The following is a 23542-nucleotide window of genomic DNA, read 5'->3' as shown; positions in this document are numbered from 1 at the left end:
GGCTCACAAGCTCACTGCGAGGATAACTTCGATTTGCTGACTTGAACCTGTGGGAAACATAGTGCCTTATGTTTGTCAGAGCGTTCCAAAGTCTGTTGTGTCTGCAGAAATCTTGAAGGAAGTTTTCTATTGCATAAACCGGCTTTTGTTGGAGGATGTGTAGGAGTGTGTTGTGTTTATTCATGTTACACTTATTTGCAGTAAGTTAAGATTGGAAATCCGATGAATTTGAAACCAGCGTTGAGCTCCTCTTTGTGTGTGAAAGCTGTTGGTTCATCGATGAATGTCTGGACGCACTGCTGTTGCATTTTATTTAAAAAATTGATTCGCTGGATTTATCCATTGATGCTCTGGGTCGAGGATAGAGACCTCAGTGAGCACAGTCAGCGGAAGGACAGCAGGGCAGCCAGTGCTGCTGTTTGACTGTTGATTCACACTGGAATGTGTGTGCCAGAATCTCCATGTGTTAACACCGAGGTGAAATCCTGCTCTGCAAAGCTCCATCAGCACGACTTGTTTGATCTACAGACTACACAGACAATTAATGATTTTTTTTTTCTCTCCCCCCCACCCTTCCCTGTTCTCTCATCCTACTCTCATGCCAATCTTCCCGCTCATTTTCCTCTTTTCTCTTTTCACCACTCATCTTTTTCGCAGTCTTTTCTCCTCTCTCATTACTCCCCACATTCCTCTCTCCCTTTGCTTTCTCCCCTGTCATCCTCCCTCTTGCCTCCACATGTGATTTCTTTTATATCGTTCGTCTTTCTCCCTCCTGATCTACCTCTTCACATCCTCCCTCCCTCTCCCTCCCCCTCCCCTCCCTCTCCGCCTCTCTGGCAGGCTGCTCATTGCAGTGAGTCAGTATCATGGAGGCAGGCAGCGGGGCTGCCGCAGCGGTGGGGAGTGCAGCACTAGGACTGCTGGGAGCCACAGCCACGTCCAGCCATGACATCCTGGACAGGTAAGAGCACAGGACGAGGCTGCCGCACACCCTCGGGAAGACACTACACTGCACTGCCCCATTCTGCATTAGAGTAAAGAGGGGAGGAAGAGTGAGTGAGTGTGTGTGTGTGTGTGCGTGTGTGTGTGTGTGTGTGTGTGTGTGTGTGTGTGTGTGTGTGTGTGACCACACCTTCGGTTGAGGTCTGTTAAGCATGCCAGTTTGTTGTTTATTGCCATAAATAGGAGGCATGGAGGTTGTGTGATGAATGAGTGTATAAATGTGTGTGTCTGTCTTTCTCCTCTCTGTGCATGTGTGTCTTCCTCTGTATCATCGCTCTTACTGTATGTGAGGCAAATGCTCAGGATTTGACAGCTGGAGTATCTGGTTTGTGCTTGCAGCAGTGCCGGTGTTGAGTGTGCATGTGTGTAAGTGCATGTGCTGGAGTGTGTGTTGATTATAGAAAGGGGGTGTTACTTGGCTTCCTCAATGCCTCAAGGAGAAATGACAGCAGGGTATGCGCATGCAGGGGAGGAGGGGGAGGCATCGGTAGACGTGCCTGAGCGCTGTAGCTGAGCCGATAGGGTGAGTTTGCACAGTCACCACCCCACCCCCTGTTTAACCCACACCCTCAGCCCATCAGCCCATAGCAACTGGGCGACAGCCATCACTAACCATCACCGCTGGAAACCCTTCATTCAGATTTCCTTCAGTGACAGACCCAGTCGATTCCCGCCTCCAACGACCAATGGCTCCACTGAGGGGCCGAGTGTATCAGCTTTCAGCCAGTTACGTCATCGCTACAGCTGTACACCCACATGCCTGTGTACTGTCATCACACACACACACCCTCAAGCATAGACATTCACAAACAACACATTCTTGTATCCTGCACACATGCTTCACAGGGGTGTTTTAGGGCAAACATTGCTGTCACACGGGCAAGCGATAAACGCCCGCACACAACAAACAGCCATTAATCTTTGTTGTTAGGGGTTCCTCACCGTGTTTCTTCGTGCACGGCGAGCTCTCTCATCATCTCTCAGGTGCTGTTGGGGTATCACTTATCTCTTCTACCTTACAGTTGTTACGTTCTCTGCCAATAAGGGATAACTAATCTCCCAACACCTCCTGGGGATCTCCTTTGACACGTTGTACAATCAGAGATGGAAATTTAGGCTGTGACTCATTTGGCTGTCATTTCCTTACTATTTCTGTTAGTCACCACTCACATTCTGACTTAACCAGCCTTCTAAGAAATATCTACATGTACAAATGTGCCCAATGCCATCCACCCAGGTAGCCAAAAGATACTCTCCCGAACAGTCTTGCTACTGCAGCATGATGTAGGTTTGCTCCTACTCATGGATTAGTGGTTTGTGTGTGTGTGTGTGTGTGTGAGATAGTATGTCTGTTGCTAGACAGTTGTGTACATCTGTCTGTGTTTTTGCAAATGTGTGCTACGCTATATTACCCTTTTTGAACAGTGGGTGGGGTGGGGGATTACAGTTAAGGCTGCTCAGCCCCTCCACCTACTCCACGCACACCGCCCCTCCAGTCCTGAACTGGGTCTAAATCCTGCGCCGAGGTTACCATGGCAGCAGCAGCTTAGCATACATTAGACAGCGGTCCAACATTACTACTGAGAGTGAGTGAGTGAAAAGAAGGGAATAAAAAGAGACAGTGAGAAGAAAAAAAATCTACTGTAAAGAAGAGGAGAGGAAAATGAAAAATATTTGTCAGTTCTGTTCAATAGCTCATAGATCATGTCATTCACAGTATATGTAAGTGGAGGTGAGTGTGTGCTCAGTCTGTTGCATGTCATGTCTTTTATCAGATACAACAGGGAGGGCGTTTGGCCAGGGCAAGTGCATTATAAAAGTTATCCAGTGAATCCTGGTGGACAGGAGGGGGATCAGAGACTCAGCAGCCAGGATGAAACAGGGCAGATTGTTGACACAAGGCCCCCAGGAGGTGATGTAGAGAAAGAGAATGAAAATGCTGTAAAACTCTATACTGTTTGCGGTTCCCTTATCCAGTCAGACAGAAAAGTTGACAATGGAGCAGTGCTGTGCAGAGGAGACCCTCGCCAGCAACCAAGCTTTCCTGAATCAGTAGCTTAACCAATGACATAGCTGCTAATTAAAGGTTTGCACAGGCTGCAATTGTTGTAGTATACCATGTGCTTGTACAGACAGCCAATTTAACAGAAGGGAGTTGATGCTTTTAGTAAATAAACAAAAGTAAGTTGTGTTATTTTTTTTTTCTTCTTTATGTTGGACTTTAGGTAGTTTTTTCAGATTTTGCCATATTTATATCAGCCATCTTACAAGCCTTAGCAAGCTCCTCTGCTCTCAACTTGGTTGGCATGTCCAAGCTGTTGTCTAACACAGTCTGTGACTCCGGACGAGCTTTGTCAACTTAATGAAAATAACCCTGTTGACACCATAGTGACGTCTTCAGGGTTTTATTCACATTTAGTTGGATATTCCAAATTCAACATTAAAAAACTGACATCCCTAGTTGAGACTTCATCACATACGGATGTCCTGACGACACGTTTAATGACCTGAATACCGGCTGTGTGCATTTCTCGGTGGATTGAGCATTTATATTTCTGTCACAATATTTGTTTAGTACCTGTCCGGTAATCAAACAAGACATGGAAATCTCACTTGCAACAATATGAAAGCTTGGCTATGTTGCATTTATTGTAAAATTAGATGAGGATTTTAAACAGCATTTTCCTTATTGTCACTCCACACATTGGAGTGTTGCTCATTGTACTCATAAGATCCTGTAATGAGTAGATCATTTTTCATTTTGGAGTAAGCAAGGCCAAATTTATATTTGTTTCAGGCATGTACATTTAGCACAGTTAACTATATCTGCATTTGGAGCTGCAGCTCATTCAGTTTTTGAAATTGAATTTTTTAACTAAAGCATCAGAAAGGACTGATAAATTCAACCCTGTAATATGTTGAATACTAACAAAAACTTGCAAAAGCAGAACTTAGTACAGAACTAAGTATGAAGAGCATGTGAGCATGTAGGTTGTTCTCATACCACTCCTCCGTGTTGTTTTAGTAATCAATGCTGCACAACAGCCATGCTGCTATTCAGTGAACAGTTACCAACACAGCTGTCTATTAAATCCACGCCTGAGTTCTGCTGAGGGAAAAATAACCATTATGGTCAGTGACCATGGAAGTGTTGAGCCGTTTCTATAAATTTGTATCAACAGCAGAGTAATATTTATGGAGACATCACGGTATATGTCAGTTTAGCATGGATGGATGGCTTGCTGAGCTGATTGTAAGTACAAGCGGAACATCACAGTATACCAGATCAGATTGCTTGGGCAATCCCCCCCCCCTTGTAGGACAATACAATTCATGAAGTGACTGGTGCAAATATCTGGATAGCCTAAAAGAAACAAGAACAGATAGACAATTGACTCCTGTCTCGTCTGCGGTGCCATATGCAGGACAGATAAACTGCCTCAGTGGGACGGGATCTTAAACTGCTGGCTGACTGGAGAGACTTCCAGCCAGTGGACGAGATCCAGAACACGCATAAGGTTGAAATCTCGTGCACTGCCTACTAATAGTTCCTCCCTGTTTTTTTTTTCCTGCTTGTTGCTTTCCAAGGCTTTTCCATCACGGTGAAATGAAACGTGCGCAGGGTACACAATATATTTGACTTTTGATTATTTGCTTAGGACAGGCTAGAACGAACTCAGGTAAACTCTGTACTCTGATGAGTCATTTCTTATTTACTCAACTGTTTCAACCTGGTGCCTCATAGGTTTATAGCAGGATTAAACAAATGGAAGCAAATATGTAATTGCTATATGAGTAGTAGTGTTTAAATTGTGATTAGTTTCTGTACAAGATATGAATGTATCAAACATTTTGTTTTTTCTTGTTGTTTAGGACCTTCTAGGGTTTTCACCATTTTAACCAGGGAGAAGTGTAAAACTTCTGTGTAAACTTGATCTATGTTCAGCTCACATTTATTAAGATTTGACATTTTTGGTATGCCAGAAATTAATAACATTACAATATAATCAACAGCAACATATTAAACCAGTTTTTGTGAGTTGGCAAATAAACAAGTCACATTTATTGATGTTGATATCAGGCTCATGGGCCCAAATGCTAACTTTTGACAGTTCTGCTCTGTAGCTGCTTTAGCTAACTTTCACAGACTGACAGGACAGTCTTCTTCTTAACCATAAATCCTGTCGGTCTCAGTTTATTATCAGATTTTAGGTTATCAGATTAAAACAATGTATGATTAGTTTTTTAATTTAACTGGCAGATTCGGTATTCATTAGCAGGTCCTAATATAGATGATTGTTTTTTTTTGAGCCGATACAGATAATAATGTCTTCATCTTCTCCGTGTTTATTGACAGATGGTAAACTGATTTTAAAGGTGCATGCCATCACCTACTCAATCTGAGTTTGTAGTCACTGAAAATAATTTTGCTTCATGTCATCATTCCAACTAATTAGCTATAGTGAATTAACGGTAAATTTATCGTAGAATTGCATCTTGTGGAATTACATCAATTTTAGACTTTTTGTCTTTTTCTCTCCAAGTTTTTATGCCATGGCTAAAAATGGTTATTGCTACTCATCAGTAAAAAAAAAATATGTATTTGTTTTTAAGAAGAGAATGCTTTGACCAGAAAAGCCATCTATCCCTGCAACATATTGTTTTGTTTTTACCATATAACCTCTGCAACCTCAGGCATCTGTTTTTTATGCTTCAAATCTTTTTTGTTTTCACTTACACACATAGCTACATGATTGTTTTTGGGCTGTAAGCGCTGTCTAACTTCTGGGTGAACAGCTGTACTGACCAAACCGCTCCAGTGTAGACACGAAAGGGGTGCTGCTGTTGTGCTTCTGGTTGTCCTGCACAGCCAATGTAGACAAGGGAAGGAGTGTATACTGCCTCCCTACTTCTAGGTCATGAAGCAGCAAAGAAATATATTTCAGACAGTGAAACCCTCCAAGCTCTGGGGAGTATTAAAAAGTCAAAATGAATGTAAAAAAGTTTCAGAAGTGGTCTGTGGACCCGTAATCTAAAAGTGTGATTGTTGTGACGGTAGCACAGGTCTTATGGTGCTTACTGAAACGCCGCCAAAACCTCCACTCCTTGCTAAAATAGCTAAGAAGCTCACCAGCTCAACCGCCAGTTTGAACAAAAATGTCCATAAACTTGGATTAATAAATTGTCTTTTTTCCTTAATCTCCTTATTCCTTATTATCTATCAAACCGTTTTCTGAATGTTATCTGGGTCTGCTTCACATTGATTTAGACTGTATCATTAAGAATTGTACACAGCTGGTAAGTACAAAAACATTTTAAAATGAAGGATTCTAGGCCATAAGCTTCCTCGTGGTTATACTTTCATACCTTGGCTGGTATGATCGTTAAACAAGTATTAATGGCGTTTCTTGTATTTTAAAGGTCTTTAAAAAGTCTTAAATGTAACTTGGTGAATGCTGCAGAAACCCTGTTCCTTCCACTTCCCTGCTGTTCTCCAGGTTAACAAAGACATTCCCTGTCATTCGTTGAATCTCATTAACAAGCTCGAAGCCAAGCTTTAGTTTCACCCTCACAGATTTTGCTGTCGTAGCTTTCAGCCAGAGGCAGTGAGTTGAAACTTGTTACACTACAGCAGCAACCTAAAACAAGTTTCCATGTCGGTCTTATAATATTGGATAGCTTGATGTTGTTCTTGTTTATCTTGTTCTCTTCTTGTTTCAAGGCAAATATTATATCTAGTTAAACATACTATGAGGCAAGAATCATTGATAAATCATGAAACAAGTGTTATGAAACCCTATTATTAAATCAGTAAAATGGGATCAGCTGTGTGAACTCAGGAACAATTTGTTTGCTAAAACAGAATTAAAAAAAAAAAAAAAGAAAACATGTCACACCTTTATTAATCAACACTGATCAAGATCATTTCTGTCAAAACAAACCAAAATGTCAAAACTCAGGATGATGAAACATATTTACAACATTTTGCTGCTCAAAAAAGGTGTGAATTCTTCTGTGATGAGCACAGAGGCGAACAGTCGCCACTATATATAACATATAAACGCCTGATTCATCACTGATGCTTTACTTTAGCAGAATCACATTTCAAAATTTGAATAGCTTCATTCTTCGGACAGCCAGTTCAAAGAGTGAGAGTGTCATTTAGAAGTTCATTCCTTTTGGATAAACGATCGACTGGGAAAAAATGCAGTTAAACCAAAGCACTGTTTCATTCTTGTAGAACCGAACATGAGGCACTCCACTCCCCTCAGCCTTTAGTCAGCACTCAGCAGATATCTCTTTCATGCGACCAGTGCCATAATATTCTCTGGAGGGTATTATTGGCAGTTCTAAAAGTGGCATGTCTCCACGTGTGTTCAGTCCAGTACAGAAAACATGCAATGCTCTTAAGAGTTGCTCTTATAAACATTGATCACAGCCACCCAAACTGGCAGTACTTGTTGCCTTAGTTTGGCTGATTTTATTCATTTCTTGCCTCCTAAATAGATTTGTGCTGTTTTGTTACGTTTGAACTGGTTGTCAGTTACAAATAAAAGTTTCTAACATGATGTACTGTCATTTTGAGTAGAATAAACAATATTTTAAGTTTTGCTGTCAGCGTCCATTTTAGACTGATTTTTTGATCTGTCACCAACACACATCCATGAGTCCATTATCAACCTGCAAAGTGATTAAAAAAAGGAGCTCTGCAGGTTTATTTAGACAGGACTGGTCACTGAAATCAATATACAGTATACTGGATTAATGTTCATTGTATTAAGTTTGTAACATGTAATGTAATCTCATTCAGTCATACCAGGAAAGTGATCTTTGCACACCTCTATACAGATATATGTAGGAGACTAAGTGATGAGTCAAATAAACAATAATCATCTCCTCCACTCATTGATGGGCATTTCAGTTTGTGCAGAAGAGCTGCAACAAGCTCTCTTAGGGACACACACAAGATCAACCTTCCAAATGATCATGGGAAACAAGTAATTTGGAAGGAATGTGGAGGAGAAGTTATTTCTAAGGCGTATTCAGGAGAACTTCAAACAACATACCCATTTCAGATTTAAATGAATAATAACTTCCTGAGAGCTGGTAAGAAGATTAAATCCATCCCGTATTTTTACACGACACATAAAGCTACAATCCACAGCCAATAAGTTTATCTTAGCCTGGCAGAAAAAATGGAAGCGGGGTTAAACAGCTAGTAAGGCTCTGCATACACTCAGTAATCAACACATTATACCTCCAGTTGTTTAATTCATTCAAAAACCAAAAATGTTTCAGATGACAGTCCCAGGTTTTACAGCGGCTCATGTGCTCAAACAATTTCTCACAAGGTAGCTATAATATATTCATTGGTGAGCTGCAGAGGTTTGTGTTTTTCTTCCTTATCTTTGGACAACGCTAGGCTAACTGCTTCTGTGTTTCTAGTCTTTTTCCTGTGAAGAACTGCCGACTGGCTTAAGCTTCACATTTAGCGTACAGTCACAGAATGTTTTTGGTTTTTGTCACAGCAGTCAAAACTGTTTCATGACAGTTTGCTTTAAATCATTATTTTAGACAAAACTCTTCGCTCTTACAAAATGTTATCACATCATCATGATTCCATTTCACTGATGGCTGATAATCACTAACGTCTACATAGGTATGTAACTGCACAACCCAGCTGTTTCATTAGAAGTCTGACAAATTGGCGAAATTGTAAACTTCTACAATTATTAGCATAATTGCTAGAAAGTTATTGCCATACGAAAAGTGACAATTTTAATAGCTAAAAATAGTTCTGTCACATTTGTGCTTTTGTTTCTTGCCCCTTGCTGCCGTGTTGTAGCAATTTCTTTTCAAGTTGTGATCAAGTTGCTTACTGTGACACTGCTCCAAAGCATTCTGCCGTAGCGCTTCTGTGACGGCAGCGCTTCCTGTGGCAGCTTTCGAATGTATATGTCGGTATCTGTGAGAAAAGTCCTGCGCTTAACTGGCTGTGGCAGCTGCTGGAATATTGGTGCATAAAACCCACATGATTTCTGTTTGAGGCTGAGCATATGTTGAGTCAGGCATTCAGTGGCGAGGTGGGTTAGTCTCAGAGACACGAGAAAGTGGTGGCTGAGGATACACGCAAAAAGAAATTCACGGCATTCCTTTTTCTCAGTAAAATGGAGCCGCCGCTGCTTTTTTTGCACAATATGTAGAGGCTGTTGGAAATATATGGAGAATAGTCGAGTTGAAGCATTTTATTAAACGAAAGGATATCTCCATTGTTTCTAACAGGGTGGGAAAGAGAAACATTTGACTCAGCAGGCTAGGAGCTTAGGAAGTCCTCTTTGAATGAATAAATGAAACCTTTATTGCCCTTAGGGGAACTTGCTTTGCACAAAAAGCATAAAAGAATATCCAAAAAAAAAAAAAAAACATCAACGACCACACATGGCATCACATAATATGATAGAAAAGATAAATATTGTAAAAGCATCATAAAAACATCCTTCTTCCTCCTCCGTCAGTTTCTCTTTATCTAGAAAGGGGAAGGGTGGGTGGAAAGCAGGCAAAGTGCTGCTCACCATGAGGTTAAAGTAAGGTTTTCATGCTGCTGTGTTATCAAGAGTGTTCGGAGCAGGTGCAGTAGTTCCTTTCTCCTTGTATGTCTCCTAACCGAGGAATGCTGGGAATGCCGAGAGTGCACAGCCCTTCTGAACAGAGAAGGTGATACTTGGTGAGTGAAGCTTGGCCTTTATCTCTGGCATCTGAAAGCGCTTCACACTGTGTCACTAGGTCTCAAGCCTTCCCTGGTAAGTGGTGCTTAAAGCATGTCATTAGAGTCATTGTGGCTGTGGGATGTCAGTCAGTGGCCCAGAAATTCTGGAAGACTTCTCCTAACTTATTTCTTATCACTTGACTCCACATGAGAGAGAATCTACATCGCTGAAGATGACAACTTTCTCAGGCTTTGAGATGAACAACTAACAACATAGACTTGTATTTGTGAGAGACTTAACAAAACATAAAACTTGCATTTCTGCCTGAGTCTCAGCTGATAGATTTTCGCTAGCAATGATGGTGGTTTAACAATGGCCACAGCTCCTCCCAGGATCCCACGCTACTTCACAGTGTTATCAAACTGTGTCTTTCATGTTCATTGTTTTGTTTGATAGACCAATAGAAGCAGAAATGACATATGTGTGTTTAAATCTCATTTGTAATTAAGTTTGTATCAAAAAATCTTGCAACCCTGCTATTTTGCTGGGTAGCTTTGCTCACTTCTGCCACTTAATCAGTAGCCTGTTTGTTAACTAAGGTCATTGGCTGTGTTGGTAATTGGCAGGCATGCAAAAAACAACCACCAGGCCAAGAGCTTGAAATTCATCTCCACCTCTATGTAATACAGACTGCGAGTGTGATGAATGCAACTGAACACCTTTGGTTTTTCTGGTCATCCAATTCAGTCGGCTTTAATAACTACAACCTGCCGCAGAGGTGTCAATTCCATCACAATTTGAATTGTGAAGTTGCATCGAGAGATAATAGTTTTCACTAACTAAAACTTGGTTACTGAATGTTTCAAAGCCGCTATTCAAACCAACGGGGAGGAGTGTTTGATTGGATTATCATGTTGAGTCTGTCTGGATTTCACCTTTTTGTTTGTTTTTGATTTGTTTATTTATTTATATTTCATATTAATGAGTGTTTATCACCCGCTACATTCCTGGTTTACCCTCTCTGATTTTCTCTCTGACCTCTTGCTGAGTAATTTCTTATCAAGGCTATGTTACTGACCTGTACATCCCAAAGCTGTTAAGTGTCTGAGCCATTTCGAAAGAATGTTGGAGATCTTTTTCAGCCTCACTGGCTTAAACAAGGTCCACTGGGACTGTGTGTGTGTGTGTGTGTTCAGTACCTTGTTCATGATTTGGCCCAGTTGGAAGGAACAGTATGTTCAGACTATGTGATTGGATTTTTATTTTCCACAATTTTATTGAATTCCTGCAGTATGTTAATCTTGGATGTACACAGAATGTATCAATGTGTTTATTGTCTAAGGCCGGGCAGAGAATACAGGAGTATCGGGCTGACTAAACCCAGGCAAATCAGAGGAGAAACCGACCAAGCTCCACCCAGATTATCTGTTAATGTGAGGGGAGTACAGATCCAGTCTTGAACCTCCCTGAACTGCTTCAGATTCATTGAGGCCATCCTGGTGAATACCGTGTTTGATATCTAAGATTCAAAATCTGGACAGCCACGTATGTCATTACTTTCACAACAGTGTTGCCAGGGGTTAACTACTCTAGCCCTTGACGCTAACATCAGCTAGCATCATGTAGTTGACAGGTTATAAAACTGTGAGTTAAAAGCTCAACTCCTGTTGTTACTGAAGTAGAGACAGCCCGTGCAGTGTTAGCTCAGGGCTCCTCATTTCATTCCTGCCTGTTCCACATTCAGCAGTCTCCTCCTTGATTTGACTCAAAACACAAAAACGACTACACTACACACTTAACACGCTACACTAAACACTATATAACATTATAACTATACATTCCAAACACGCTATATGTCACAAATCTCTCAGCTCTCAAAACTTGCCATCTCTGTCGTCGTCTGTATCACCGCTGGCGTCCCTCTCAGAACTTCCCCTGTTCCTCAGCAACCAAACTTGCTGCTTGTGGATACTTTTGATACAAAAGCCCGTTTCTACCATTTCTTCCTGCACCCGACACAAAGCAAACGTGACGGCAATGTTCGCGAACAGCGTGGCGGAGCTTATTTACCCTAAGTCCGGTTTTGGACGTGGCGGTGCGTACATGTGGGTGGGATGTCTATAGTGTGGGTGGGCTAGCAGCTAGCTACACACGAACATCCACAGATTCCGATTCCACTTTGTTGTCCTCGCATATCCTGATCTTCTCAGACTGGAGCAGACTCGGTCTGGACTTGTTTAGTCTCATTAATCCACAACAGTCAGTTTAGATGCACAGAACGGGATCGAACCGCCGGCAAAATCCCGGTCCAGCTCGCGCCGCTACAGGTATGAATCCACTTGTTTCTTAAGGTATGTCGTGGGCTTGAGCTCTGCAGTGATTGGCTCTGGTGCGCACGTGGCTACGGTGTGCAGTGATTGGCTCTGGTGCGCATGTGACTATGGTGACTATGGTTGACAATGCTGGCGGAGTTCGTAAAGCATTTATTAAATCATTTATTAACGGTATCATTGTAGCCCAAACAAATGCGACGTTGCACACCCTTAAACCACACAGCAGCCATGTTGAAACTCTCAGATCAGTCTGATCCTGATCTGCAGAGATCTTTGAGGCACACATACAGACAGACACACACACAGAGATTTCTTGCTTTTATAGAGAGATTTTTTTTTGTGGATCTAATCAAGTTAATTTCCTTTTTTTCTATTGATTTTAAACAATAACAAGCCATTAAGCTGTCAGTAGGCTCTGCTAGCACTACAGTCAGGCTTTTACAAAAACCTCCTTGTTGTATCCATAGGTCAGGCTCTTTGAATCTCAGAGTATAAAGGCTTGATGTAGTTTTGTTGAGAAAAAGTTGCATAATTTGACTAATGATGAAATATGATCAGTGAGTAGTAGTGGAGGAGGATTTCGGAGAGTGGGGCATGTATAGAATTGGCTATTACTAACCTTTACCTCCCTGCATCTTAACTCAGAGTTTCCGACCCTTAAGTCCAATTATCTCAGTGCAGAGACATTGATTCATTGTTTGCTAGATGCTGTCATCCTGCAGCTGCTGCAGATTGTTCCATCTCTCTGAAAACACAGGACTTTTACTCTTTCAATTTCTTTATTTCCCTCCCTGTCCTTGGCTTTTGTCAGCCTCTCAGGAAACAACGTCAGTCTCAGACAGGCAGCTGATGAGAAGTCTGTTGAGAGATGTCTCACCAACTTGAAGTTGTTCTAAGAGGAAAAAGCTAACTCATTGTCCAATATCCCCTTTCCTTTCCTTTCCTTTCCTTTCCATTTCTTTCCTTTCCTTTCATTAACAGTTACTTTTTCTTTTTTTTTTGAAAACTCTTTTATAGAGTAAACAATGAATCAATGAATCACCAGATAAATCAATAATGAAATAAATGTTAGTTGAATCACTAAAGCCAAATATAATCTGAGTGAACTTCGTGTGTTTGTGTTGGCTGTAGGGGCCTGAGGCCTGGACGTCACCTGGAGGACGACGATATTGTGCCTGAGCTGGCTCACATTCATCCCAGAGAGAGACCTGACTGGGAGGAGACCATCAGTGCCATGGTGAGTAGTTGGACTTATCAATTTGAAGATTCTCGGTATGAATCCTATCATTGGGAGCCTATTCTGTTCTATGTCCTCTTCCTACCGCTATCTGCTTGGACTGTTTTCAAACTGACCCAACTATGACTATGTGACCCAATGACAATCTCCAAGCTAGCAACCTACATGCTGAAATTGCCATTTTACTTTTGCACTAACCTGTTCACTTATGGCACTAATGTAAACAAGCTAGCAGCTGTTACCTTTTTTTCTTTTTCAGTGATTGAGCCATTTTAATGAAATCAACGCAAACCAAGTTTCCCCAGAGACTATTTTGCTGTGGCACCACAGCTGCACCCCATGTAAAGTGCCGCCCAAGACGATTGTGATTGGTTTTAAGATTGCCATTTTTTCCCCTCAACCAGAATGAGAATTGGTGTAGCCAAAGCTTTCTCCAGAGCTGACACACACACAGATGCACATGTTGATTTGTGTCAGACTTTGGTATTTTACATAGACTTTCATCCATTTCCTGGAGATTCCTGGACAGTTTTAATCCCCAATTGGACAAGCCGTCCAAATTAAGTGGTCTTTACGCAAGCACACACACACACACACACACACACGTGCAGGCTCGCTCTCACACACGCACACACAGCCATTGCTCTTTTGCATAAGCACACATTGACAGTCTTGACACAGTCTCTGTTTTGAGTACATCCGGTGTAATCATCAATGTCCCGCTCTTGTCTCAAATCAGCAAAAGCTCATACTGCAGTCTGTGTCATGTGTCAGATCCACCGATGACTTGATCAGCTGTTCGCTGCCTGTCACATTCTTATCAGCGTCTGTGGATTGATTAGTTGTGTCTATCTCTCCTATCCAAACTGCGTCTCCGCTGCTCCTGAAACTCTATCACACATTCATGATTAATGCAGGTGACTGTTGGTGTCCTGAAGATACCGTCTTCCACACTCTCTGCATTGGTAGTCATCTACCTGCCATCTGTGTACTCCTCTGTGTCATCTGTTTATTTCTCTCCACACTGGATTCCATTCACCAGACACCATCATTCATTATTTCCTTTCCTCCCATCTTTGGTTCGGTTCTTGCTTCTTGCATCAACAGCACGGTGAAAATGAGGCCGTCTCCATGGTAACATGCCGAGCCACCCGTGGTTGGCGCGTGGTTGGAGCCCTATCGCTAGTGCTCACTTCGATTGGGCAACAGAGAGAAAGAGAAACAACAATCTCACAAAGCTAATGAATATTGATCACAGAGGCGGGGCTTTTAGTATTGCATGTCCGCTATTCTTTGTTCAATATTTGATACAATAGGGACTCTGTGCTGGAGTGGCATGCATTATGTATGTCTCTGGTGGTTCATGAAGGTGATGATAGGCACTAAGCAACTTAGTGTAAGCTGTCACACCGATGCCCTGTTGAACTGTGAAGGATATTCTTTGTCAACTGGAGAGCAAGGCACAAAGGCACAAAACACTCCGATAATCCCTTCAACTTTAATGATCAAATGAACAAATTAATCTTCTTCAATATTATAGATTTGCCATGACTTACAGCATTTCGATCATGGACGAGGAATCGGTTTCAACAAGTTCAAAGCTTTCACATTAATGTACAACATCAGAGTCACACAGCCAGAAAAGCATTTGTAATGTGGCTGTGGCTGATTTTGGTTTCACACGCAAACTCACACAAGCTGTTTTACTGGCAGAAAATACTAAAGAAGCTCCAAGTTGTGAAGTCACTGCAAGTTTTGCTGCTGTCCCTCTGTCCGCCTCTGTCAGCCTTGTCCAGTTAGAGGTGGTATAGTCTTAAAAACCGTGTCCTCATCTGCATACCACCTTTACTGTCACTGACCGTCTGGCTGTGGAGTCGCAAGCTGAATACAGGAAAGTTTCACAACTCTAGTCCACCTTGACTTCACTTGGCCAGCAATCTTTGATACAGTTTTCCTCCTGATCCTTTTTAGTTTGATTTTTAAATTGATTTCCCATCAGTGCTTTTTGTATCTCTTTATCTGGAGATGCACTCATGTATGGGCACTACATCAGTATCATCATATTTGCCTTGTTGGTATTGGGCCCATCTGAAAATAAGATTACATTCACCCATAACAGTAGCCCATGACAATCTGATGTGTCACATCAGATTTGTGTTGGCACAAAACTGTTCCATGAGGTACTTGCTTGTGACATCCCTACCATTACTAGTCAGGCAGTGTTAGTACTGAAAAAGTATTCTCATTGACTTGGTAGTTATGTAGCAGGCTGAAAATGCTTTTGAAGCAGTTATTTTTCCCAAAACTCATTTCTTTTCATGTGAAAGAAGGTTTTCTAAGGGTTGTTTAAAACATTGAATATGTGTGCATCACAGATAATGTCATGAAGAGCTGAATGACTTTAAAACAGACTTTATGATAAAGATTCCTTTGTTTTCCTAGCACAAAAGGGGAAATAAGCATCAACATTTTATGTTAGCGCATAACTTAGCATCCAAATCATGAAACTTTACAATTGGGTCATGCCTATCTTAATCTTTTTTTCTTTACCTTCATTTTCAGTTATTTTATCTCCCCCGGGTGGCTTTCCACACCCTGCTAGTGGTCAGGTTACTGACCTGAAGATTCCACAATGATAAAATCTGCCACATTCACCAGTTCTCTGTAAACATTTGGTTGACCACAGCTGTGTTTGATTTTCACTGTAATTGAAGCTAATTGAAGCTAAATGAAGCATGTGGCTGTGATAAGAAATATTTAGAGCCAAGGGGAGCAGCTGATTGTTCATGGAGCCCTGTGTGGAGTGGATGTTTGGCCCAAAACTATAGCATATGTAATGTTTATCATGCCTGGCCTGCAGTTTCTCTCTTCATTCGGACAATCTAATGTTCGTAGCTGTAACTGTGTAATTGAAAGCAATGCTAGGTATCATTGTTAAAGTCCTGATTCCTCCATGTGACTAGTGACAGCTTTCAAATCTCATGTAGGACAAAGCTGCACTGCACAAGGTCACTTCTGAGATAAGCCACCTAACAAACAGGATATGTGCTATTATAACTTAGTGAAAGGGCATTTGACAATCAGTACCAGTAAAAACAGAAACAAACTACAAACAAAGTTTGTGTTGCGAGAGGCGCCAGACATTAGTGGCAGTGTGGACCTGTCACACTATCCTCGAGTCAGGCCTCAAACTGATTAATGTTAGAAATTAATAATAATGAATATACTGTACCCGCACTTCCCCTGCTGGCATTTGTAGGGGAACCAAAAACAGACCTGCCTTGAAAAAATGCCAGAGGCTGCATTGGCGGCAGTGTGTCACCTCAGGTATCAGTTTGAATATAAAATTTGATCCAGGAATCCCAGCTGAAGAGCCAGGAGTTTGAAGGTTTATCTGACGCCAAAACACAGAAGGTTGAAATATTGTAAGGATGGATTTTACAAGTCAGTTATCATACGAGGCTAAACAGAGTTGAATATGTTGAAACATAATCTTAAAAGACTATATGTTATATGCATTTATTAGATCAATGCAGGGCCTTGACCAGATGTGATCTCCCTGATGTCATCAAGCCAGGTTGAGCCTGGTTCAACTTTTCTGTTGGAGCCCTGTGTTGGTACCCACCTCTGCCACAGCAGATTTGCTTCATCCAGATGAATGAGAGGGAGGAGGATAAAGGAGAAATTAAATGAATAAGACCATAGGGTTGAAACGGTGTGAGACAATAACCATCTCAGAAAATATTACAGTTTCTGGGTAAATAGTATTAGAGGATTATTATGATTATTTGAATCAGTTAGAGTGGGCTTTAATGGAATGAAACCCGAAAGGTCGAACAAATGTTTCACATTCATTTTAGCAAAATGTTTGTCCTGACAGACATATACCTTGACATAAACTACAATATCATTTTGTTTAATGACAGTACTACAGTAGAATTCAACAGCATATGTCGGCAAATGTACAAGGTATGATGACCATCCATTTTCATACCATATTCTGCCTTGAAACTATTATCACTGCACCCCTCTTTGGAAATGCAGTTTCACAAGTGATATCCAAATGCACATCTCCTACTAAGATATTGCTCTGATGATGAGACTGGTTATTGTGTCAACCCAGATCACATTTGATGAGTTTATGTCAACACCTCAAGGTCTACATTAGTTATATTATACATCACACAATTGTAAGGGAAGAGAGAATAGAGGAATTTGTTCCTTTTGAAAAAAAATATTTTGGATTTCACTGCGCCTTTAAGTATTCAGTGTTTAACTTCCACACGCAGGTGAAGGGTCATCAAAACAGTTTGAATATACTGTAAAACAACAGTTTGATGCATAGAAGCATTAGTAGGATGCTGTCCTAATGAATTTAGAGTCAAATAGCTTAAGTGATTTACCACTCTTGATTGATTCACACAGGTTGTTCATGAAATTCACACACTGGCTTGCCTGAATAAAGTTATAAAGTTAGAGTTGATATAAATCAGTTAAACTGCACCACGTCAACACTTCACGCTCGAACGTTATCATCCTCTTCAAAAGCCTTCTCACTAAACGCCAAGACAGACATTTGATCTTTCCCTGAGCAATCAGCGATGTTTATAACCAACTGACTTGAATCTATTTTAAGTTAAAAGCCAGTTGGCTATTTAAATGCTGTGGTGAAACAGTGGCAGAGGTGATATCTGCTGGTTGGCTGATGTTCGTGTGTGTTTGTGTGTTTAGGCTAGGAGTGCAGAGATCCCTGAGCTGAGGACGGAGCCTCTCATGCGCTCCTGCAGCAGCAGCACGGCCAGCATGAAGGTCAAGAATGTCAAGAAGTGAGTAGACACACAATCTTGCACAAACACACTCGCACACACACCTGCCTCTGCCTGTCTCCTCCACCTCTCTCACATCCCTCCATCCCTATGTTCATCTCTATTTATCGCTCTAACTGACTGTTTATCGCCTCTGTTTCCTGCTTGAGTTCCTTTCATTCCCTCAGTCTATTTCTGTGTCTTCCTCCTTCTTTCACTCCCTCTGTTTGCACTGTGCTCTCTCCTTAAACTAGTCACACACACACACACACACAAACTCAGAGGTGTTATCGTGAGCAGAGGATGAAGTGTCAACCAAACTGTGTGTGTGTGTGTTATTTTTTTCAGACTTTGCTTCACCAAGGGCCACTTCCCAAAACTGGCAGAGTGTGCTCACTTCCACTATGAAAATGTGGACTTTGGCACAATTCAGGTAGATACCTTAAATCTTTCTTTCCCAATATTAATGCCAAATCTAATCACATATTTCCCACTGATGGGGCTGAGGCTGGGCTGATCGCCCTCAGAGGAGTATGTTTGCTTCAACCTTGTGGTTTTAAATGTTTGGTGGAACTGTCTGTATAAGATTACAGCACCATGGATGTCAATCATGGCGCAGGCGAAGCTTTGAACTTCAGTATTTTTTCAGAGACTTATGTTTTCTCCAGTTATTCCCCCTGCAGTGTTGGGTTAGAAATGGAAATATGATGTTCATAAAGACACAAGTATGACTCGCATGTCTCTTCCAATTGACATCAAGGAGAATTCATCCTTTTCGCTGTTGATATCACGGGACTGGTTGTTGATTTGCATTTGTGTGATATTTTTTTGAATACCCAATCCAGCGTGACCTGATTCACTCCAGCTTCACTCACCTCTGAGGTTTTCTGTGGAGAACAGGTTAATGTTACTTGTAGATCTAACTGCAACTTGTCTACCTGCCAATTAAACAAGTAGCTGCTGGCGCCTTATTTGAGGTGAATGTAATTAATATAGTTAAAATTGCATTCTGCCATCAAAGTTCCTCCCTGGCTTTAACCGTCAGCGGACGCTTAGCTGTGGAGTCACAACCTCAGTCCCCCTTCACACTTAATCTTTTTCACGCCACATTTACCAGCAGCTCTTTGGTGCAGTTTTCTCACAGATTCTATTCTTTTTTGCATCAGCTCCTCTTTCATAGATTTTTTTGTGTCTCTTTATCTTTTCTCCTTACCTTCAAAATATCAGCTGTGAAGAGCTTGAATGTCAGACTGGCGCATTTTGGTACACCTTTTATATTCTTGGTAGCAGACTCTGTCAAGGCTGTTTGTCTGTATCTGACTGTAAAGATTAAGTGAACTGATTAATGGTAGTATTGTACCTTAGAATCAGCAAGGATTACAACAGTTAATGGGGACACCAATTTTACACATTATATCAGCATTTTGTAAGATATGCCAGAATTTTCATTGATAAGATGGGAAAATATTCTTGCTCTACACGCCGCTTTTACCGCTGCTGATGTCAGACTCTCTCACGTTCCTCTGCTGCTCCACCTCTCTCCTTTTCCCACGTGCGGTGTCCTCTTATCCCTTGGGTCACATACCCTGCCTTCAAAACTGACCTTCATCGTATCAGAGGCTGTGTTCAGTCTCAGTTTGGTGCAGCTCCATGTTCCCTGTTAAGTGCGTTGTCTCCCTCTGTCAGGTTGCTGTGCGGACAGACTCCTGTCAGCTTATAGAGCCATGTAGGTCCATGGCTATCTTAGCTATTTGCTAACGGCTAAGTCAGCAGCAGTTAGTGGTAGTTTTGGAGCTACCTTTTAAATTCTAGCCTTTTCTTACAAATTATACCTTTTAAGTTAATTTCGCATGAGAAGCATTGAGCCTGTGAAAACAGTTGTACTATTTCTCCTGTGGCTCTGGAAGGAGCTCTCATAAGTTTGAAATGATAACCCTGGTAAAGTCATATCTGCTTTGATTTTGACCAGAATTTTTGCCTGTATGTGCCATACGAGCCATCTGTGAGTGCAATACTACATTGCGAGAATATTCCTTCAGAGGGGATTAAAATAGATTTTAGGATTTAGAGTGCTGTTGACTTTGCTTTGTGGGGTGTAAACATAGAATGGTTTAGTTGTTTGACATTAATTGTTTTCCTTGAGCTTTCCCCAAAGATGCGCAGAGAATGGCGAATCAAATTATGCTCCACTGTGACTCTTACTGTAAGAGTTTGAATTGTCCCGCAGAATTTTTGCATTTCATCAGAAAGATTGTGCATACACTAAGACCCATCTACCATTTACACTGTGTCACTATGTTAAGAAACCAGTAGGGGTCAGCAGTCAGCTAAATTTCTTACACATTTCTGTTGGCAAGGCGGACTGAGAGAGTTCCATTTAAAACTTATAACTACTTCACCTGCAGATAATTTTTTGATGCATCTCAGGTTACACCACAGAATGTATCTATTAATTCACTGCATAAGGGAAACTCTTGAGCTAAAATGAATTGAATTGTCTGTAGTCAGTAGATCGGTTCTCCTTTTGTTATCCCAGCTGTGTGAGATGGCTGGTAATACTGGCACGCAGCAGCATGACTGTCTTACCCTTTGTGGCTTTCACTGCTTTCAAGAGTCCCAGCCTTTTTGTTTCGCTAGTCTATGCTTTCAGCATTCAGCGCGGCTCCTGCCTCTTTTTCAGTGAACACAACCCCGAGCCAAAACTCACGTCTTCTTTGTTTGTTCAGGGAATAATTCATCTGTATTTGTTCCCTGTGTCAATCAGTATAATTTATGAGTAATCTTGCTTCATCGAAATATGTTTGCCTGTTTAATGAATTGGTCACAAATATTCTGTTTACTTTTGCCCAAATGATTCGGACATGATAAAAATACAAATTTATGTTCACTCAGTTAAGCATTCAGAGAGCATTACAACAAATCAATTTTTACTGCATAATACATGCATAAAGGTTGTGGAGTTGCGTGTTTTCCTCACATTCAGACAGTTGACGACGCATACAAATATGGACATATTCACTGGAATACCATCTGTAGTATTTTCATCTGTCTGCACCAGTTACTGTTAAAGTTCACCTGGTACAGTTGAGCAATATGTTGTGTTAGAAACCTACCAGTGGTTGCGTATTGCGCATCAAGCCTGACCGATTTAATGTACAGTGTATTGGACTGAGGCAGGGTTAGGACCTGAGCTCAGGCTGGCGTAAGGCCTTCTGCTGGAAGACATATTATTTCATTTCCATAATAAAAAGCCTTGCCAAAGGAGAATTTGAGTCATGAGAGGTTTTGTTGTGGAAACGTTTGGATCTCATAGTCACAGAAGGCCAAAGAGGAGTGTGCCAGCATTCTGAGCAGCACTTGCGTGGCACTTTTTTTCCTAAGACACTGGTATTTCACATAATAATTGTCTGGTAACCGGCCAGTTGTTTTAGCCAAAGAGGAATTTACTTTCAGTTGTTGTGCTGCACAGTGCTCTTAAGAAAATGTTGAAATCATTAGATTTTGATATATTGTTTGTGTGTCATTAACTCAATCTGGCTCCTTTTAAGTTTTTTAAGCGTTCACCTAGTTACGCAACTAAGGTGTTGCTAATGATGGATAGAATCCCATGGGTCCATGAAATCCGGAAAATGTGTTAATTTGAGGGGAAAAAAAACATCACTCTCAATGGAGTGAATGCTTCTCTCTGTTTTGGTTGCACAATAACAGATTTGCTTTCTTTTGCGCTGTATACGTCCTTCGTTTTCACAGGAAAATTCCGGCTGGTTTGCAGACCGAATAGCATAGTCAAAGCAAGGTTTATGGGGAACAGTATTTACTCCAAAATAATAAGTTACAACAAAAATGTTGCCATTTTTTTTGGCCACATGCCTTGAAAAAGTGATGATTGTAACCTCAATTCATGGCTTGAACTATGCCATGTTGGGTACTTTAAATTGAGCTGATAGAGTCTGGAATGTCATTAAAATGTCATTGGATGTTTAAGAAGGTGTGTGAACCCTGAAACAAACTTTTATTAATGTCATCTGACAAATGGACCATCACAGTGAGCCTGGACTCTGGATTTGAGATGGGTCTTTCAGCTCGGTATGAATATCATCAATGTTCTGTGATGTGCAACTGTCATATCTACATCTGTTGTTGATGTAGAGAGGTGACTGGCAGCACCTTAAGTTACTGGATGCATGTTTTTTTAATTCGTAAGTCAGGTCTGGACATTGACATCATCATTTGTAAATGTATCTGTAGTTGTGTGCTTGTGACAAACTACATATTTTGATGCTTTGACTCAGCAGAGAATGTTTCTAAATCTGACTGGAGTTCAGCCCCCAGTTGAACAGACATGTTTATACTATGGTGATTGAGGCAAAGTGTCTGCAAATTACATTTTAAAATGGCCTATGTGCACTCACTGTGAATGAGTCAACACAGTTACTTAGATCACTCACAGTTAACATTAGCGCTGTGTGTATTTGTAGGAATGTGATCAGTACACAGTATAATGAAGGTTCATGTGAGGTGAGTAGGGAGAGGCAATATTGCACGTATTTGGGCTATGTGTCTCAAAAAATTCAGATACAGACCTATACAGAAAGTTTGGTCATGGTTTTAATCTTGCCACATGGTGCCAGGGGTCAGAATCACATTTTAGCTTGAACTCGTTTCTAGTGGAAGTCTTTTAGTTCTGAAATCTCCTTATTTCATGAATATTCTCTCAGACCTGGATATATATGTTTTGGCTTTTGATGTAATGTGTATCTAATGTCACCACCCTGATTTAGCCCGAGATATCTCAACACCTGTTGGATTGCTATGAGTTTTTATATATTTATATATATATATATATATATATATATATATATATATATATATATATATATATATATATATATATATATATATATATATATATATATATATATATATATATATATATATATAAATATAATATATTCTTCGGCCTCAGTGAATGAATCCTGCTTTGGCAATCCACTGACTTCTCCTCTTGCTCCATTATCCACTATGTTCTGTTTTTTGTTTTATGACCAGAATATCTGCAAAACTAATGACAGGCCCATCAGACTTGTCTGTGCTTTGTGCTAATCGGTAAATGTTAGTATGCTAATACACTAAACTTGATATGGTGATATTATGCTTGCTAAATGTCAGTAAGTTAGTATTATCATTGTAAGCACTGCTGTGCCTTGTTATAACCTCAGAGAGGTGCTAGCGTAGACTGTAGACATGGCATACTGAACCTTGCCAGAATGCTTGAATTGGATATAACTTTTTATTTACCTACTTGCTTTGACATTGCTTGAGACACTAAGTTGCTTACTTTTACATATACATTTCCATATCAAATTTTTAATCAGCAAAGACAATTTGAGGTCTGTTACATGAGTTATTTAATAACAAAAAAAATGTGTTTGGCCCCTAGGGTTAGGGTTAGTTTCC

At 40.8% G+C, this 23542-nt stretch overlaps 1 protein-coding gene across 3 annotated transcripts in view; it reads left to right on the top strand.

Annotated features, from left to right (window-relative positions):
* arhgap32b (Rho GTPase activating protein 32b) overlaps positions 1–23542 on the top strand; it is a 115417-nt gene that overhangs the window by 34013 nt on the left and 57862 nt on the right. For 2 of the 3 annotated variants that reach the window (XM_037120809.1, XM_037120808.1), the window contains exons 2-5: positions 658–961; positions 13175–13280; positions 18012–18106; positions 18434–18518. In XM_037120809.1, the coding sequence (XP_036976704.1) occupies positions 867–961; positions 13175–13280; positions 18012–18106; positions 18434–18518 (381 nt within the window). In that variant the 5' untranslated portion in view covers positions 658–866. The remainder of the gene's footprint in view (positions 1–657; positions 962–13174; positions 13281–18011; positions 18107–18433; positions 18519–23542) is intronic. The other variant, XM_037120807.1, reaches the window with a different exon arrangement.

This window comes from Acanthopagrus latus, chromosome 13, assembly GCF_904848185.1.
Source record: "Acanthopagrus latus isolate v.2019 chromosome 13, fAcaLat1.1, whole genome shotgun sequence".
Lineage (NCBI taxonomy): Eukaryota > Metazoa > Chordata > Actinopteri > Spariformes > Sparidae > Acanthopagrus > Acanthopagrus latus.
This window is presented reverse-complemented; position numbering and strand designations above follow the sequence as displayed.